This window comes from Simochromis diagramma, unplaced genomic scaffold, assembly GCF_900408965.1.
Source record: "Simochromis diagramma unplaced genomic scaffold, fSimDia1.1 OVJJ01000247.1, whole genome shotgun sequence".
In the NCBI taxonomy this organism is placed as follows: domain Eukaryota; kingdom Metazoa; phylum Chordata; class Actinopteri; order Cichliformes; family Cichlidae; genus Simochromis; species Simochromis diagramma.
Window position 1 is genome coordinate 1,081,235 of NW_024386949.1, and position 20,797 is coordinate 1,102,031.

At 42.6% G+C, this 20,797-nt stretch overlaps 1 protein-coding gene across 8 annotated transcripts in view; it reads left to right on the forward strand.

Moving 5' to 3' along the window:
- LOC120737653 (partitioning defective 3 homolog) overlaps nt 1–20,797 on the forward strand; it is a 242,640-nt gene that overhangs the window by 115,212 nt on the left and 106,631 nt on the right. For 4 of the 8 annotated variants that reach the window (XM_040038476.1, XM_040038477.1, XM_040038479.1 and 1 more), the window contains 8 exons: nt 1,053–1,141; nt 3,076–3,159; nt 7,416–7,541; nt 9,441–9,850; nt 12,976–13,115; nt 13,777–13,905; nt 16,547–16,582; nt 19,220–19,267. In XM_040038476.1, the coding sequence (XP_039894410.1) occupies nt 1,053–1,141; nt 3,076–3,159; nt 7,416–7,541; nt 9,441–9,850; nt 12,976–13,115; nt 13,777–13,905; nt 16,547–16,582; nt 19,220–19,267 (1,062 nt within the window). The remainder of the gene's footprint in view (nt 1–1,052; nt 1,142–3,075; nt 3,160–7,415; nt 7,542–9,440; nt 9,851–12,975; nt 13,116–13,776; nt 13,906–16,546; nt 16,583–19,219; nt 19,268–20,797) is intronic. The other 4 variants (XM_040038478.1, XM_040038480.1, XM_040038481.1 and 1 more) reach the window with 3 other exon arrangements.

The window sequence follows — 20,797 nt, forward strand, 5'->3', positions numbered from 1 at the left end:
CGGCCGCTCGCTCCTCTCTCCTCTCCAATGTCGCCCTGAAATTTTAATGACCTTCTTTCTCTGCTTCTCATTTTTCTCCTCTCGGTGCACCTTGTGTGTGTTTGTGCACGCGTGTGTGTCATGAATGTCAAGTTCCCTGTCCAAACTGACACGCACAAAGTGTCCACAGTTAATACAAGAAGAGAACAAAGGCGATGTAATTTTGATGGCGTACGGCTGTAAAGGGCATGTATTTTTATGGCTGTGGAAAACCTCCTCTGGTCTGCTCCTCTTGGCCACATCAGGTTTGCATTTAAGACTTTTTGGGTGGTGGACGGCACTGTTTTTGTGTCAGCATGCAAACAGAAAGGCAGGAAACAAGATGGGTGAGGAATATTGCCTCATAAATGGCCTAATCCAGCAGCGTTGATCGTGGTCTTGTCTGTTTGTTGTACCAACTAGGAAACGACACTAGGTCCTGAAGATATAACGGAGGTTCGGTTCTCTAACTTGACACATTTTCAACACGTTGACACGCCGGTTATGCATTCCTGATCTCTGAAGTCTGTCTTGAAAACCTCCTGCTGGATCATAGCCGCACATCTCGGAGGTCTGTGAGAAACCATACGCTTCTTGGACTGCGTTCAACTGACGTGAACGTTGGCCAACTCATGGCCGAGCACGAGTGCCCAGTGTGACATATGGACCAACTGGAGTGGCAGAAAATGCTGTGTAGCTTGTTGACAACATCATTTTTCTGTAAAGCATAGATAATGTGAATGACTGTCAACCAGTTCATTGGCTGGCAAGAGAAACTGGAAAATTGTGTATGCGGTTTCATCCTGCAGACATTTAGTCATGGGTGTGTGTTGCCAACAGTCGTATGGACATCATTCAGTCCTTGAACTAAAACAGGATTCATCTACCTCACACTTGTAATCTGGTGGCTGAGCTGAATGTTTCAGATTAATCTGTTTATGTAAAAGAGATTCAGGCTCAAGTCTTCTTGTGCTTTTTGAGTGTCACTCACACCAAATTCTTCTTCTTTTTTTTCTCCTTTTGTTTCGTTCCAGGAGGAAGCGGCAAGAGAAGAAGAAAACGGACGGATCGAGCCTGTTGGCCGAGCTGACTCCATTGACCACACTGCTGTGAGATCACTAGAGTAAGTCAATCGCTGATCAGCGTCTTTGCCTTCGCTAGAATGATGGTTGTAGAGGACGCGCAGCTTTGTCAATCTCATCCTCTCCAAGTGACTCTGACCAGAAGATCATTCAACCTTTGCTGGTCAATAATTGCACTATACATTGAATTATGTGTGTTTAAACTAAACGTATTGGCTGAAACTTGCAATATTTGTGGTGTCGCCACACCTCTGTAAGCCAGCGCCTGATGTCTTGCTAATACTGCGATACTGTTTCCTCATCTCAGCAACCTGGTTAAGTATGATGGACACAACCTAACACGAAGAAGTAACAACTTTGGTTGTTCGAGACTAGAATATCTCTTCAGAGTTGACCGTTGTAAATCTGTTCTCCGCTTGCTTTCTTCACATAATAGGCACTTAAAAGCTAAAGCAGCAGGTTCTATATTGTAGCCGAGGTTTGTTTGTCGAAAATCTCATTTTCAGCCCTGCTTTCTGATTTACATAATTCTCTTTTGTGGGAGCAAAATGATCCTCGTCTCGCCATCAGAGCTCTCCCACGCACTAACCCATTCAGCTTCTGTTATTAACAACTGTGTTTTGTTTTGTTATTTTGCTCCATTGCATGCTTCCAGTTTAATATGCAGGTATGGTATTATTATTCCTGTGATTTCCCAGAGACTCTGGTTTCTCCTGCCTCTTAGTTGTCAGTAAGGGGCCCATTTTCCCTGGGCTAATCATAGTCGTTGTATCAAAGCTGTGGATGGATTAGATCTTGCATCTTTATAATATTTGCCAGTGTATGGTCAGCCTCAGAAATGCAAATAGCTGGAACTGTTTTGGGTTTTCTTTGCTTTTAAATGGATATCAGCACACATTCTAATTTACATATAAATGCTTTAAGAATGCAACTTTCTGTCAGTTCTTTCATTATTAGGTCTCCCCCGTCGCCGTTTTCAGTTTCTACATGCAAAAGCCAAAAACATCAGTAAACTTGAGCTTTTTGTACAACTTTTTGGAACGTTTTGGTTTGTTGCTTACTCAAGGACATCAGACGTGCTTTTAAAAAAAAAACTACCTCTGCAGAGATGCACAAACATATCTTGTTTGTCAAGTCGCTGATGCACACACCTCTCAAATCTGAGTAACATGTACCATTTGTTCTCAAGGAACCTGATATGTTGATCCAGCATCTTGTCAGGAAGTTGCTTCCTTTCTTCTTTTTTTCTTGCCAAGTTTGACTGTGCATTTCAGCAGAGTGCTGCCAGAAGAGATTTTCCAGCAGAGCAGAGGAAGCTGAATTCCTCTTTAGGGAACTTATTAGTGCTACAGTGTTAAATTTCAAATTTTGACATATTTCTTTCTTGGATAAGTGGATGTTAAATGTGTCTGTGTGGTGCGGTTACATTGATTTGACTTGATTGTTTTCTGTACCATTTGGTTTAGGAACTTTCTAATTAACACTCAGTTTCTACCCCACTGTGTACAACTTCAAACAGCACCCATTCGCTTACATGCAGCTTAATTCCGGCTTTGAAAGGGCAATTTTCCACTCCACAGATATTAATGTGTCGTAGGATTAAGGTCCCACGCACCAAAAAGCAAACACATTGCATTTGTCTCATTACACCCTCTGAAGAGCATCTTAAGTCCGAATCGGGGGTGTGAGGGTTTTTTTTGAAAACCCTTTTTTTTTGTTTTCCCGTACATGTGTTTGATTTCTTTGGATTGCTCTGTTTTATTGTGCTTTTTGTCTCCTCTGACTTCTATTTTTATTTGTTTGTTTGCACCACTGAGCTGTTGTCATAATGTTTCTGTCTTCATTGCCTCATTTCCTGTTTTTATTTTTGCCCACATGGTGTCACCCCTCTCCTCTGATCTCCACCCCGCACCTCCTCCCCAACCCCCCTACCCACCCCCGTCTCTCTCTGTCATTCATCCGTCTCCGATCCCAGAGACATTGTCAAACTGGTGGAGGTGTCAAACGACGGTGGGCCCCTGGGGATCCACGTGGTGCCTTTCAGTGGCAGGGACCGCAGGTAAAAATAACCAGAGCAGAACCGCTGTGCTCTTCAGACAGGCTAGAAGAAAATAAATCTGAGGGCCATTCAGACATGGTGTCCACGGGTTTAACTACGTTAACAGGTTTTTGCATAAAGGTCTTAGATATTTAAAATATGTGTGCGCAAAGGGCCAATTCAGCCCAATTCAGCCTTTTTTTTTTGTTCTGTGACCTGCAGTGCTTTTTATCCATCTAGATTCTTTTGATACCAGTTGCCAGTTCTGGGGTTTCATCTGTCTGATTGCTCTTGAATATATTGCAGTCCAGCTGCAGTAGCCTTATGATGCTCAAACAGCCAGAAAATACATTTAATGTATCAAGTTTCATGTCGGAACTTTCTTTCTAACCAACTTCTACCAACTTGCATGCATCTATTCATGACAGTGTTACAAGACGTAAATATTGACAGCAATAGCTGTAAGATTAGCTACAGTAGCTGCGCCTCATTAGGCGGATGTATACAGCAAGAAATGAGTTCCTGTAGGTAACTGCTCGTAGCAAAGTTTGTGGGGATTTTTTTTGTCTTTAAGTAAGCAGATCATGAATTCTGGATAAAGACATTCCTGCTGATTTTCCTTTTTTTTTCCTGTGCCATCACACTGGTCTTGAGTTTTCATTAAATCCAAAACAATCAGGCTAAAGTCCAATATTTGTTTACTTTTTTTTTATACAGCATGTCATAAATTTTTAAAATTTCTTCATGAATATGCCAAAAAGCTTTAGTTATAAATGTGGTTTAGTTTGTGGCAACTTATTTATAAAGTATTGTACTTTTGATTAAAAACGCCACTATGTTTAAATTAAATTGTGCTATGGCCACAGTCCAGTTTTTCCAGTGTTTCCAGTTTGGCCTCACTAAGAGGGGACAGATGTTGCTGGTCCACTTTGCACCCGAGCCGAGTGTTTTCCCTTCATAGATGAGAAAGTTTGCTGGACAACGACTTGGGGCAAAATATCGAGTCGTTTATTTGCAGTTTATGCATCAGAAACTGTTCAATAAACCGTTTTTTGATCATCGTTTTGAGACATGTCTGCAGATGGTGACGTAAAGAATGTGTTTTTTCTTGATTGCGTCATTGCTCGGCTGTTTTCGGATTCTCAGTCTTCATGCCTGGCTGGCTTTTGCTGTGCTGCATCACATTTCTAAAGCCAATATCTCAAAAACTGGCCAAAGTACAACATAACTATCTAGACTGATGAATAGCACTGCAGAGCACACAAAAGCGCTATAAAGATCAGACTCTTATGTATTTGGGGTTCCACAGGAAAGTGTTAGCAACACACGATGCAGAACACAATTATAACATGTAGCATTATGTTAAATTCTTTCTGCTAATCGCCTGCGTTTAATTAGGATTTTTTTGCAAACATTTGGTCTCTGCCTTTCTTTTCTTTTTAAATATATCTTTTCACTTATAGTTTTAGTTTTTGCCACTGGCACACGTCTGACAGGTTTTATATTTAAGAAAAGAAAATAGGAAAAAAGAAAATTGCCCACTTTAGCTGATGACTTGTCAGCCTTATTGTAGTCTCATAAAAGAAATTCTCTTTGGTAGAATTTGGTTTCTGGTAACAAATGTCACGAAATGTGTTAATTTGGCCTTTTTGATTTTTTGCAAACCCCCTGGAGAGAAGCGGGCTGCATTACCTCAGAAACACTCCCTCACAGTAATGCCCATGCATGCCACACATTCCTCTTTGGTGGCAAAGTGTAATAACTTCATCACTCATACAGGCTGAATGACAAGCACGCACACACACACATGCGCGACCACAGAGGTTTTCATGCCGGCATCATGAAGCAATTTGCCAGTTTACAGTGATTAATCATGGCTGTTTGGGGTTTGCAGGTGACCGTTTTATTTCTCTGTGGCTGCTGTCACATCAGCTTTGCATTATTTAAAGAATACACTGAGCAGTGCACTCCACACACACATCTATACGCTCGCATTCAGGAGCGCACATGGAACGAAACTCTGAAGGAATTAGTGGAATTTCACATCTGGTTTTTGAAGATCCACATCATGAGGTTATAACAAAACTATAGAGCCAAACCCCTGCAGCTAGCTGTCTGCATAGTTTTAAAGCTGAAGTTTACATGTAGACCTTAAAAAAAATAAAAAAAAGCATGAACCCCAGCACTGACCAGGTTATTTAGGTCTAATATAATGTCATAGTGCCAAGGTATTTCCTGTCTCAGATATTTTCCCACCAGCCAACCGCAGCCCCGCACATTCCCAGATAGGACTGTGCGCTATGACCAAAATCTCATATCCCGATATAAGACATCTATCGTCCTGATAACGATATAAATCACAAAAATGTAACATTTTCTGTAAATTCTGTGAATCTCGGGCAGCTCGACTTGCCTGAAGTGTTTCCAGCTGCACGTCATGTAGCTGGAGTCGAGTGTTTTAACCGATGCATAAAACGACACATTTTTAGACATAAGTTGTAACGGCCGCCGTTTTCTTTGTGAGTATTTATTACACGGCGTGCTGCGGGGAAACGCCTGTTCTAACGTTTGAGTCTAAGGTTTATTTTTTAGCACCTGACGCCTCTTTTTTGCTTCTCATCCGTAAACGCGCTGCATACTCTTTCACGTATTTTCAGTTTATTTTGAAAAGTCTCAACAGGATCTTGAGCTTTATTGTGAAAGGTTTATGTGGAAAATAAACACGCGGACTTGTCCGTCCGTAATGTGGTTATATTAAATATAAGAGAAAGAGAGAACTTTAAGAAATATAGCCACTACAGTGACCATCCAAACGATGAAAAAATATCGCCGTAAAAAGTTTATTTTGCGACACCACGAAACAAACGATAGCGTAAAATGAAACGATGGATGTTTTTATATCGTCATCCGATATCGAACAGCCCTATTCCCAGACTTCCTATACGTATCAGTCTAAACTAATACTCCCAAATGCCATCACTGACTGTAAAGTCTCCGTTGTACTTTATTGAAAATCAAGATCATATCACTTTTCTCTCTGCCCAATGTAATCAGCCTAAAAGCACATTTATAATGTGCTTTTCTGCTATTGGGGAAATGTCAGTTTGGGTGGTTCACCAAGATTAAGATGCCCAGCTTTCATCAGAGAAATGGGCCCCTCCACAGCAAATCACATTGTGTTCTCACTCAAATTCAATCAGCCGAATTGTCTCTGAACTTTTTCAACTCCTGAACTTTTCTGCCCCCCGGAGTAATCACATTCTCATTCATATTGAGTTATAAACCCGAGGCGAGGGCAAGTATTAAAGCCTAAAATCAACCCAATTTACCTAGGCAACACTCGCTCACACTACCCTCGAAAAATCCTTGATGCTCTCAGACACGGGCTGTATGCCGAAGAAGACTCGATTAGGGTCGCGCCGTCTTCCCTACCCATAGCTGATTTTCTTCCTCGTTCTCTGGTCTATAATCCAAAAAGCGCCCTTTCAGGTGAAGTTAGCCCCTCGCTGTGGCTGTGCGGGGAGTCATAAGCCAGTTTGCCACACTGGATTACAGAGCGACAAGCGTTGAAGCTCAGCATGGCTGAAGAGCTACAGCGTGATATACCAGCTACTGTCTGCCATCAGTCTTTAATACTGTTGTTTTTTTATTCCTCTCAGAAACCACTCTGTTTACTTTGTATTCAGAAAAAGGACAGAGGAGCTTAAGAGGTTCGAAAATTAACACATGCAAAGCGTCAACCCGACCAGAACTACATTTGAGGTTTTGAATGTGTTGATTGCCTTTGAATAGATGCCTCCCCCACACACAGCCTCTAAAGCACCCTGATGTGATGCGACTATTTTCTCTCATAAGCCTCATTGGTACACTGATGATGCAAATGACAGGACCACACTGTACTCTCTTCACTAGTACTGCATGATGAAGCAGAGGCAGCAATTAGGCATAGCTGTCTTTTTTGCCAAAAAAAGGGCTTTTCATTAGCTTCACATTGATGATTCTTGAATAACCATCTGGCCACGGGAAGAGGGATTGTTAAAATAAAAAAGAGAATTATTTTCTGTGGTCAGAATAATCTAAACTATATCGAATATCAAAGCGTGGTCGAAGATTTTATAACCCCTCACAAGGACAAAGACTCTTAAGCCAGCTTTTATACAGTGTGCAAAAAAGTCCTAGTGTATTCTTCACCCGGCTGTGCAGGCCACAGTGTTTTAACAGCCATGTTGAGTCCACAGACACTGCATCCTCTTGACATGAACTTCTGAACATTTCAGGACTCTTGGCTTGTTGGTCAAGCGTCTGGAGAGAGGAGGGAAGGCCGAGCAGCAGGGCCTCTTCCAGGAGAACGACTGTATCGTCCGTATCAATAACGGAGACCTGCGAAACATCAGATTTGAACAGTAAGACTGCAGCTCACGGGAGCCGTTGTTGAGCTCTGCTGGTCCCTGGTCTTCCTGTGTGAATGGCTTTTTGGCACCATCGCCTCTTCCCTAGCTTTTTATACCCATAGTCTGAAACATTCTTCTTCTTTTTTTGGCTGCTCTCCTCATGCCTATTTTACTCCCTCTCCTGCCGGCGCACAGTCTCCTCTGCTGCCTGTCACTGTGCTAAGCTAACCTTTCCCTACTTAACTCCTGTAGGTCAGAGCCTCAATTCCTCAAGTCGTCCCTGCAATCCTCTTAGCCTTTATTCCCTTGTGTTTCAGTAACAGTAACAGCTCCACTGGACTCCTACTCTCGCTACTTTCTCTTTTCTTCTGTCAGAAGGAATGGGAATAAATCTCCTAAAATTCACAGCTTCTCCTTTTTCAGTGCTGTTCATGTCTCCTGCTTTTATTCCCTGCCTAACCAAACTCACACATCCACCCATTTTCTAGATCCCGTACGATGCATGCGAACCTATATGCTGTGTATACAGTACATGCAATATCTGCAATGCAGCGATGCTTTTTTGTTTGCCAGCATTACATTTATACAAAAAGTATATGCATGTTTTAAATGCAATAAGCTGCTCCAAACTGATGAACGTTATGTAAGACACCTATTATGCAAAGTACCACCCACACGTGAACATGTATAGATGCATCTTGGTGGATTTAACCGTTCCTCGAAATGTAAAGAGTCAAACATATATTTCCCCATTTAACAAACTAATAAAATCAGAATCTAGTCACACAGATCATATTGGTTGGTTTCTGATAAGTTCAGGCTTTGAGACTTTTGCTACCACCTCATTATAATGGAGATTAACGGGATTTTACTTTAGTATTATCTCTTACATGACGCAGAATTCCTGTGTTGATAATACCAGGAATGTGCTGTCAGATCTGTTTACTGGGTAGAAATTGAGCAGTTGCACCAAAAGTGTGAGTGGAGGTATATAAGAATAATTTGGGTGAACCAACCAACTCCTGGATCCCGGTCATGTTGTCATGTTCCAGCCATTCCCACAGTTGGAGCCACAAGTTATGTGATGGGTGGGAATAAAGCTTCCATACATAGTGTTGCGACAAGTGCATTAGTGCAACAGTTGCTCTTGTTATTTATTTTCATAAGGGGGCAGACTACATCTCCTCTGACACTCACATCTCCTCTGACACTCGATCCAGCCTGAAATTGTAAAGACACCGTGACGAGACCGTCCCCCTGAGGGAAGGTTGTTGGTAGCTGGGAAAAGAGGCCCGGAATTTCACAAAGAAATTCTTCGGCAGCGCGACTTTTGGTTATCGGTCTGGGGGTGGAGGGGGAGCGATAGAAATTCTCGCGGCCTAGCATTTTCTCAAACGTCTGTTCAGCTGTCAGGGGACCCACGTTTGCTTTATTGAAACAGGTGGCGCTAACAAGGCTTTGGTTTTACAGGGCGCTGACAGCCAACATAAGTTTCCATTCACACCTAATGTACGCGAGCTCAGACCGAAGGGGTTTTAAAAGAGGATTTTCTGCAAAGTATTCGACGACTGGAGGTCTCCTTCATCTGGAGCCAAATGAGGGGATTATGCGATGGAGCTGTTGGGGAGGGTTCAGTCACTTTCTAGAGCCGCTCACGCTGGCAATGAGTATTAATTAACATGTCAGAATGTTCAGGTGGGCGAAGATGGATTTTATATATAGTACGACTGGGTGTGTGTGTTTGAGAGACACTGGGTAGATGGAGTGCTCCACTTGGCAAGTTTGTACAGACAAGTATTGCACTTGATTGTTAAGTATGTTGAGTTTTGCCTCTGTGTCTATCCTTTGTTCTCTCCATGTCCTTAAACCATCGTAAAACTCGTAAATTTCCTCCCACTGTCTTTATCCCAGAGCCCAGAATATGTTCCGTCAAGCCATGCGCTCTCCGGTCATCATGTTCCACGTGGTGCCGTCATCGATGAAGGCCCACTACGAGCAGCTGTCCCACGCTGAGAGGAACCCCGTGTACGCCTCGGGCCGTTTCAGCCCCGACTCCCTCAGCGGCAGCACTGTGTCAGGCATCGACCACACGCCACAGCGGATGTCCCGGCACGGTTCCCAAACGCACCCACACTCCCATCCGTACCCCCATGTGCTCTCAGAGCCGACTGACGGTTACCCCCCTCTGCTTCACCCCGCGGTTTCTGCGGCCAAGCCCCCGATAGGTCACGCCCACTCACCGCAGAAGGGGATGAATTCCACGCCAGCAGGAGGCTATACGAAAAAAGTCGGGAGGAGGCTCAGCATTCAGCTAAAGAAAGGTGAGGAGAGGTCTCCACAAAAACGCACAAACTCTGCCTTAGTGATGGTTTCAACTCAAAGATAATAGACCATAAACCATAACTAGTCTCATAAGCTTATTATTAACATTAATTATGTCTTAGAATGTCATGAGGTTAAGTTTTTCATTGTTAAGTAAATATTAACACATGATCCACAAAAACATTTGGAGCTTTCATCATCAGAAAAGATCTTTATTGTTTCTGAGGAAGAAAAAAGCAGAGTCATCCTAGCCGCTGTAAAAGGGTTGGGTTTGTTGTTGTTTTTGAAGCATACTGAGACTCTTTCCAGAGGATCTGTGAGTCTCTTCTCGTGCTGTGCATTTCTCTGGCTTTTTAAGATTTAGAGGAATACACAGCATCAGTCTAACCTTTTTATTTCTACCCAATAAACAAGCAGCTTCCCGATTCCTTGCAAGCAAGTGTAGGAACACTGTTGGAAGATGGTTCAAGCACGGAAGCGTGGAATATGTGAACGAGGATGTAAGAGGCTTAAAAACCCCATCCAGAGCTATCCGTACTGATGTAAGATGTGAAAAAGTGGGTGATAAAAGCAAACAGCATCTGCTTAGATGGAAATGTGGAGCAACAGGCGACGTTAGGACTGCAAAGCTGCAGGGATCCTGGTGTACGCTTTGACTGACAGTGGACACAGGTGGTGCAAACCTCTGCCAACAGGATTCCAGGTGTCGGTGCCAGGTCTCAGGGCCAGAGAGCTTGTTGCTAAGCAGCCGCTCGTCCCCGTGCACTGTCAAATGCCACAGCAAAGAGTCTGACAGGGCCGCACCATATGCCCGTTGAAGTTTTCACCCAAACCTGTCCTCTCTCATGGGGCGGGAATCAAGCCAGAACATAAAACATAAAAACGTCCAGCTGCTTTTTAAAAATTCCTGACTCACAGTTCTTACCATCCATTCTTCTGTCAGGTTTTTTTCACTCTTCTCATCCTCATCGGCCCTCTCGCTGACAAAACACTTGTGAAAACGCTGCATTCTGTGCATGATATGGCAGGAGATCTGCTATGTTCACAGTCAAAGATGTTATCTTTTCTCATTCCACCTTTGTTTGCTGTTGTTGGAGCAGACACTTACATGGATTAACAGTGATTCCCAAGAGGCTGTTTGGCTCATCTGTTTTGTTTTGAGTACCGACTTAAGCCTACAGCTTTGAGCGCAGATTAAGCTCCTGCATTTCTTATGTGCTTGAATCAGACACCAGGCTCCTTGCAAATCCCAGGGAGTATCAAAATCAATCACAGAATCTTATTTCTGCACAGGAAATTGCTTAGGTATGTCTTAATCAAGCTAATGGGAGTTTTAAAGATCCTCCTCCCTGTTTAAAGCCAGGAACTCTACAAGCATTTACCGGTGAGTTTAATGCCGCACCTCGAATGCCTGCGGGAAGTTGATTGGCTCATCAATGCAGGGGATTAGGTAGAGGATGTGAAACAGGATGGCTAAGTGTTGTGCTATTCTTTTCATCGGCTCATTCAGACAGGCAGGGGGGGATTAAGGCCAAAACCCCTATACAGCAAAAATGCTCCTCATTTTTCTTATATTAACTTTTTTTGACACACATATCTGTTCAAATGGTTTATTTACAGAAACATATCACACGATCACAAGTTCTGAGCACTTGTACAGTAATCTTTATGTGGGAGAAGTTACTCGAGTATGTTGATTATCTGGAGAAATACACCAGACATTGTGCTGTTTTTTCCTTCACACATGCTGCAGAGAAGTCTGTGTCAGACATCCACTCACGACCGTAAATGCTCAGTTCAGTTTTAATCCACTGCTTTTTTTTACCTGCAGTATCTGCAGTTGTCCGGTCCTGCTCATTTAGACGTTTCTGTTCTGGACCTGCAGGTTTTGTGTGGAAAGGTTTAGAGCTGCATTGCATTTGCAGATGAAAAGTTCTGGTTACCCGCTCCCTAACCCTGTTGTGTAATGCGTGTTGTTGTTTTTTGACCCAGGTTGTTTTTCAATTTCTGGCTCCAATTAAAAATCGAGCAAAAGTATTACATTTCTTCAGGCTGAACTTTCTTATTGGCACAACATAATTGCGTGTAATTATTGACTGGTTCAAACTGAGACTTTAAAAGCATGCATTTTCATTGCCCTGCAATGTACAAACTACTTTAATTATTCACCACAAACCTACTTAAGTGCTGTGCTGACAGGGTAGAGGATTTCTCTTCATTTCCTGCAACTTCAAGTTGCCCAATAATAGGAAATAGTTTGTTTGTCTGCTAGGAATATGGATAATATGAGACAGAGACCTGCGTTCCTAATGGCTCATAATGATGCACTCGTACGAGGTTGCAGGCAAAACTTACAAACGTACACAAGCCAAATGCAATCCGCCCACAGAAACACAGGTTAATGAGCACATGTAGATCAACAACATCTCGGGGTACTGTGTGCCTTATAGGCCAGGTCACGAGGGAAAGGAGAGACTCGTTGGTGTATTCTTCTCAAAACACAGAGTCAGTTTTCATAAATGATGGTGTGAGAGGCATTTATTGTGAAATTTAGAGCTGCATCGTGATATGCTACTGATTATTTCCTGAAAGTATGATGTAATCATTCAGCTGCATGCTGAGCTGAATCAGACAGAATCAGGCGGATCGTGTTTATCACGATGTTGCAGTAGTAAATTCACAGTGGCCTAAACAATGGCCTCACTTATTAACGTGGATTGCAGTTATCTCCTCTGACACTGGGGGACGCACTCTTTAATTCAGGTAAGGTGGGCCACTTGTTACTGGATGATGGTGCTGGAAAAACTGGTTAGGAGTGTGCTCTATTAAAAGAGATGAGGTACTCATTGTTAATGGGTCAAGTGTTCCCCTCGGGTGGGACAACTATATTCATACCAACCCTTTACTCCTAATGAAAGAACCCACTTGACTCTCAGCTAAATGTCTCCCAAAACACCAGCCAATATTATTGCCCTCTCAGATACAGGAGAGTTTTATCAGTTGAATGTTAACATATTTTTAGCAGCTTGAGATCCAGAGGTACAGAGGAGACTGTGCGTCAAGATAAAACCAGATCCTATCATTCGATTTTGCATCCTCACTTATTCACCCGCTCATCCCGCAGGCCCCGAGGGACTCGGCTTCAGTATAACGTCACGGGATGTTCCCATCGGGGGCTCAGCACCCATCTACGTGAAGAATATCCTGCCTAGAGGAGCTGCTATCCAAGATGGCCGTCTCAAGGCAGGAGACAGGTTGCTAGAGGTAAGTGCAGAAAAGTGCGGTAATGCTTTACAAGGCGTGTGTGAGGAGGCTTTAATTTAGTCATTTAATAAAGTCTTAGATGGCGATTGTGATCTGGAAGGTAGATGTGCGTCGCGTAGGAACGGTGATTTCGTTCCAAAACGCGCGAAACGGCAATTTTAAATATGTGATATACACTGCTTGCCATCTGCTGAAGTGTAACAAATTCCTTTCTCGTAACTGTTTTAAATGGAAATGTGGATCCTGAAATGAAATCAAAGACTATGCTTCCACACGCTATCTCGTGCAGCAAAAACAGAACGGCTTTTGAAGTTGCATCATCCCACGTTGCAAACCATTTGCATAAAGGATTACACTGTGCAGCTCTGAATGTATGGGGTTATTCCACCAAAACTTTCAATCCTTTTATCCTCATGTTTTTCTCATTTTCAAACTTTGTTTGAACTAGGGCTAAAGCGACTAGTTGATCGACTAATCAAATTAGAAAACGAACCATCTGCCGCTTTGATAAAAATGTAAAGTGTTGCTGTTTTTCTGTCACGGCCAAAAGGCGTAATTAAGAGATTTGAGTGTTTCACCTTTTTTTTAAAACAAGCCTAGATAATAATCCATACAAGATAATGTAGAGTTTAACCCAATTACTGTGCCTCCTCCTGTTCAGGTGAATGGCGTGGACCTGAATGGGCGGACCCAGGAGGAAGTGGTCTCCTTGCTTAGAGCTACACCCATGGGCGGGGCTGTGGGGCTGCTGGTTTTACGCCAGGAGGACTCTTTCCTACCCCGAGAAGTGGTACGTTGGCTGCTCGCCTCACTGCAGCTCTTCACCCTGTCACCATAATGAATTACATATCATGACATATACATGTAACTTATGTATATACAGAGATGGTGTGTTCTGGCACATGTGTGTGAGCACTTCCGTGTGTGATCCTGAGCTGTCACAAGCCCTGTTAATCCTTCCAGTGAGGGCTGTGCCGTCTTCTCATTTCCCAGCTAACGCAGCACGCTAGCCGAGCATGCAGATTGATGATCCTGCTCCATCGCCGCACCGCTCTTTATTATCAAGTCGCGGCTAGCCTCGGTGGAAACCTGTAGAGCTGTCTTTTCACCCTCTCCTTTCTTCTCGATTTCACTTTGTCTTCAGTCTTTCATTATCCATCACCCTCCTCTCCATCCTCCTTCACCAGCTCCCTTTCTTTCTTCACATTTGGTGGGTAACCTTCTCTGCATCTGCATTTCCATCTCCTCTCACTGTGTTTTGCCTCCAAGCTGACTCGGTAGATTGATGGATGTGTGGATGAAAAGACAGACGCAGGGCAGGTAGCAGGCAGAGAGTGAAAAACACACTTGGCTTGAATATCAATCAGGCGTAGTCTACACACATTACATTTTACAAACTGAAATACAACTGTTTGTGAGCAGTTTTTGGATGCTGCTGCTGTCACTCAGTCTTGGCAGAAGCCACTCTCAGTGATTCATGCATACTGATGCTAATTTAGTTTTCATGTTTGTTTATGTTCATGAAGTTCATGTTTTTACATGGTGCCAGATGTTGTACTTAATTATCTTTGCAGAAACACGTAACAGGATGCTCGGCATGTATGGCGTTGCCTCAAAGTTGTGTTTTTTAATCAGGAAGGGAGCTTATAATGACCAAGGCAGAAGCAAGATGGCAGAACACAGAGAATTAAGTGGCTTTATTAATGTGTGGGAAGTGAACGGTGGAGGCTGTGGGTGCGCTTTAAACCACATTGGTGTTTACTCTACAGCAACAGTCAAGGTTTCTCTGCTATCTCCCTACCTCTGCTAGCTTTAACACACAGCTTATCGAGTACTAACGTGAGTAATGGCACCAAACAGCCTTAAATCTCTGCTCTGCTGTAGCAAAAATTTATTTCTCCCTCTACCTTCAGAAGCCCTGACAGCCAGCAGAGCCACAAACAGCTATTCACTAGCAAGCGGTGCCAATCAAACGGCTGATTGGTGACAATTATCACAGTGAGCGATGCAGATGAGGCTATTGGCTGGCTGTCGCCATGGGTGAAGTTTGATGAGGCAAACTGCCACACTGGTCGATACTCATCTTTAGATTACAGCAGAGCTTTAAGTCTGGCTGACTCTGCATAGCTGGTAGTTAGATGGCAGGATTTATTTGATCTGTGGTTATCAGCTGCAGAGGGTGGAGAGTTGATGTGAAAGGGCTGAAATGGGACTCGAGGGAGATGAGGTCCAGTGCTCAAAATGAGCAGCTCGAGTCTCTATCTAAAGCTAGACTGCACTTTTTCTTCTGCGTTTTAGAGCCTGTAGAGACGAAACAGTCTGTCAGTTAACAACAACATAAGGGTGAAAGATGTTCTAAATTCACAGTAGCGCATTACTTGGGTAATTTAAGCTTAAAAAAAACGAGATCGGGCTTTCTTGGCACATAGTTATGAATTACAAATGGCGATTACTAAGCCTAATATATTAAATCTAATGTAGAGTAATGAAAAGAATTAAGTGAGCAGCTGTTGTATTACAGGTGACATAATTCTCAGCAGGTATAAAAGCCCTTAATCTAAGCTGAACAATCTATTTTATCACTAATGTGAAACTACATCAGTGTGACACGTAATACGCTGAGCAGGAAATTGAGCTTACACTGTAATGGTAGGATAACAAAGAAATTGGAAATGTTATTCAGATTTGCTGTATTTTTATTCAAATTCCTGCATCACCAATGCAAGAATCTGGCATAAAATCACATTTAGTTTAGGAGAGAAGCAGGATTGTAAAAAGCAGCTCTGTCCTTTACAGTTTTGAATGTAGTTAAATTCAAGCAACTTTTTCAAAGCGGTTACTAAACTGTGCCGAATGCATTCGACGATCCTTTTTGAACCGCACTTTGGGCGTGGCCAAATTCTGGTGCTCACCAAGATTTGTTGTTGTTGTTGTTGTTTTGTTTGATGACTGATGCTGACTTTTTATTTACAGTCAAAACTGTGTGAAAGTTTCAGAATCTCGGTCTACACGGAGCATTTTACTTGTAAAGATTGTGGCTGTGAATTTCTTCGGGTCGTTTTTCTTGCGATGAAAGCAATCTGGATGTTTGTCTCATCTTGCGATAGGGCACAGCTGGATGGTTAAAAAAAATCTAGAGTACATGAAAGTGAAACTGTAAGTTTGTGCGGATGCAAAGACAGCATTTCGATGATATGACATTTTGTCTTTGCGACCGCTTCGGTTGTTTCCGAGCCACGGTTGATACTCAAAGTCTCTGCACTCGTCAGATTTATCGTTTTCATGTCCTGCATGCGCTTTTTCTTGAACTGCCTAACTTTATCCACTAGTTCCCTGATTTCTGTTATAGTCGAATGTTCACTGTTTATGTAAATGAGTATATTTTATTTCCTGATTACTTTTGGTTCTTCTGTCCCTCCTCCATCCTCTAGAATGCTGAGCCCCAGATGCAAATTCCCAGAGATTTGGTAAGACACCACCCTTACACCGACCTGCAACAAACCTCCACCTCTCTTCTTTAACAACTCCCTCCTCTTTATTTAGCCCAAACTCCCCCTCCCGCTCTTATCACCCAACTTATGCATGCATCCAGCCTCTGCTGCTATACTAGCTGGTTAATCAGAGTGCAAGTCAGTACCCTACCTATAGTGTTAGTCACTAATTTAAATCTCTAGCTAGAGTCGCTGTAACAAGTCACAATTTCATGCTTCATCAATATGTGTGGCTGTTGAAGTTGTGCTGCAGTATAATTTGCTCCATAACTCCCTTCAGAGCTGTGTTTGCCAGTGAAGGTGGAAGTTTGCTGTATTTGTTAGCCGTGGATAAGGCTGTCAGTCTGGCCTTGTTGCTGCAGACCCGCTCCGATATGTGAGGGGAATAACAAACCCAGTTTAGTTTAAGGGGAAATGCAGACAGTGCAGTGAAACGTGCACAGACACTTTGACAGCTTTAATAGATTAACGGTTTCCGTAATTGAGGAATTTAACATAAAGTATATAGCGTGCTATAAATGTCTGACAGAGATTCTTAATCTTGGGATTGTACCCTATGGAGTATGTTTCCAAATCTACCTTCTGTGAATAATCAGCCCTCATCAGGATGTACAGTGTCTCCAACTGTTACAGTGTGGTCTTTATGGCACACATTACCCAAAAAGGCTCTCGATTGCAGCAGCTGTTAAAAGCTCGTCTGTTTTTACTGCTCGTATTAAAAAGCTATTCAGATTTCCATAACTCTCCATTTACATGCCAAATTTGATTTGTGATTTAACAGACTTCACGTCTTCACATCTGGCCTTACCTTCAGGTTACATCTGGCTGAGTGCAGGTAATTGGTTAGGTTTTTGCGTGGCACATTAGAAGTGTAATTGCCCAGTTAATCTGATTGGCGGTTCTACCTGCCAGCTGTGGGGATGATCCTCGTCGTGACGAAGCGTTATGGCGGGGCGTTGTTGACTATTGTGACTGCAGCTGGCACATTTCATATGTGTGCACATGTGCAGAAAAGATGACGCGTATCATTCCAGAAGCATTAGAATAAGTGCAGATAAACACCGCTGTGTCTCCCGTTGCTGCATTTCAATGTCACATTTTAAAGTCGGAATGGTATAAGCCATCCTTGGAAGAATTGTGCTGTCTTCCTTCCAAAAGTGCACTATAAGTTTAAACTTTTGGAATATTTATTGGGAATTAATTGCTTTGCTTTTGCCTCCTACTCACATTTCTTTTTCTCAGTAATGTAAAGAACAATCCAGGTGGTCTGTGTGGTTTGTGTAGCAGTTTCATGTGGTTTTGTCTCTTTCTGACTCTGATCTTTTTAGGAATTGATGCTAGCCTAATTATTTATATATATATATGTATAATGTAGCAATATTGTAATTTGCGCCTTTAATACAAGAAAATAATGTCTGTTTCCTCAATTTTGGATGTTTCCCACCCTAAAGATCGATGTGAACCAGAGCCAGACGGATAAGAAAAAGCACCACAGTCCCGCTGTCTCCTCTCGCTTCTCTTTTCAACTCCCTTCTTTCCTGCTTTCCAAACTCCAAACCTCCAGATGAGCCTTCTCCTTACCCTTTCCCGGAACATCAACCGCCATAATGGATTCAGTGCCTTTCAGATGTTATCTGTTGTCAGGCGCCTCATTTTAAACATCTCACTGCCGATAACAGCAACAATAGCAGAGGCACCATGATGGTGTAAGGGGCAGGGAGTGGGTCCGAAAGAACATCTTTTAATGGACATGCAAGTATTAGATAGCTTTCCAATGGAAAAGGCGGGATAACATCAGTGCCCCTGGGACAGCAGCTCGTTATTATTATTGTCCTCATTCTCGGATTATTTTTCTTAAGTGACCACATAATAAAAACAACTATAGAACATTGTGAAAATTCAAATCACTCTCAAATCATTACTTTTGTTCAGCCAACTGTCCAAAGTTGAAAAGCATTTAATTAAAACATCTAAAGCTTTCAATTCTTTAACAGTAAGTAAAAAGCAGGCTCACGTGCTGCATGGGGAGCTTAATTATATCCGCTGATTTTCTTTAACTTTTCTGTTATGCATCTCTACAGTGCAGTTAGTCGTGTTAAAAAAAGCTAACAAAACTTACTATGTAGACAGCTTTTAGATCCGCGGCTTTGCCGGCACTCAGCTGGGTTTTTGGAAGCCGGCGCAGCATGACTCATCCTTTGAGAGAGCTCTGTCAAGGGTTACACGGCAGACAAAATGCAGCAAGTGAAGTGGAAAAAGCACTCGCTTTATGAAATCGGTCCAATGACCCAAAAATCACGCGCGATTTTACAGTAGTGCTTTAGAGGTTGGCTAAAACTTTTAGTTGTTTTGTTTTTTTTAACGCGGTAAAGCCACCGTGCTCTCCAATCATTGCAATAAAAATGGCCAATGATCAAGGAGACTCCTGTTTCTTTTAGCACTTCATCCATGGCATTAGCGCCCATGACCCTCTTTGTTACATATTTGGTCAAGTCACTTTAAACTTTCTGGCCAAATAGGTTCTTTATTGCAAGTAGTGTCTTGGACTCAGTAAGTGGTCCATGTCTAAGGGGCTTCTGTGTCTAACCTGTTGACTTTGACTGCTCCCTTTAGCATCCACGGCAGCCTGTGACAGCCGGGAAACACCATTGGCTGATAGAGGTAACTGCTGCATGACATCAACAGCGTGGGCTATTATGTGCTGTATAGGGGGGAAAAGGCATGAAAGGCAAATGAGATACTTTGGGTGGCTGCACAAATAGACTGGGAGTCATTTAAGCAATCCATTGCTTTCCCAATGGTCTGTAAAAACAAAAGACTTTGTTGGGTTTTCTCTTCTGTCTCTTCCTCGCCCCCTTCTTCTCATTGTTTCGTCTCCTGTCTCTGTCTTTGTTAGTTCCCCTTTTCTTTATTTCACTCCCCCCCCGCCTCTCTCTCTGCCTCACACACGCACACTTAAGACACACTTTAAGACTTAAATCCTCTTCTCTGCACCTGGCTGCTACAATACAGTGCTGATCAAAGGCATCCGTCTTTACATGCCTGCTCTGATAGTTTCATAATGGGCCCATAACGTGAACATTCAGCTCCATTGTTTATGCCATTAGTCATACTGGCTTATGGAAAATTACTGCAATGCTATATTGAAAAGCCATCAGCAGGAGCAGCAGTAATGCTACAGCAGCGCCGTGCCAAGATGCTATCTATCACATGTGAATGTTTCTCTCCGCACACAAAGCTGTTATGAAATGGTAATTTGTTAGCACATTTTGGTGTAATGATGAAGGATTTTTTCACAGCGTGATAAAGCATTCAGCATGGCCGCCCATGACACGGCATATATTTACAGAAGAATCTGGCAGCATTATACTGTATTTGTCTGTGAGGAGGTCAGAAGTGTGGCGCTGTTGTGTGGGAGGGGTTTGTGTTTTTGTTTTTAAACTACAACTTGCATGACAAACCAAAGCCGTCCATTAGTGCAACATCATTTCATTTGCAGCTCGTAAAAACAAGTCAGTCGGTGAAAACCGTGAGCGCATGATGCATCAAAGCTTCTATGTTCTGCTCTTTGTTTCAACGCTTCGTGACATACAGCACCCGATACAGCAGTTGTTACATGAAGTAAAGTACCGAACGTGTCCGGGGTTATTCTTTTGGACTCATCTAAGGTTTTGCAAAAATATAACAAACATTACGCCATATTTCATTTATACAACTGTGCACAGTTTATTTGTTAAGCAATAAATGCTGTCAACGGTGGAATATGGGGTCGTAATTCATTTTTGATTAACTGAAAGAGAATGCACAGTCACCAAAGTTTTCATTCCAGGAAGTTAATGAAATTATCTCACATATTTCTGGATCATAACAGCAGACTCCATGGTAGGCATTCAGATTCAACCTTTGGAGAAACTAGCACCGTTGAGCTGTGTTTATAGCCACGAGTCAGCTCTACTGACTGGGGTAATAATTGCATCATATCTCTATCTCAAAAGATCTGATATGATATTCCTCACTCTGCATTTTCCACATTAGGTGGCTGGTTATTGCTGCTGCATGTCTGATGGCCTACGTCAGCATAAATCTATCTGGCAATAACGGTGACAAGTATTCTTATTTAAAGTCTAAAATGCTGGTGTCTTCTAAGCGAGCATAACTAATAAAACAAAGCCTGACTTTAAAGCAGTACCT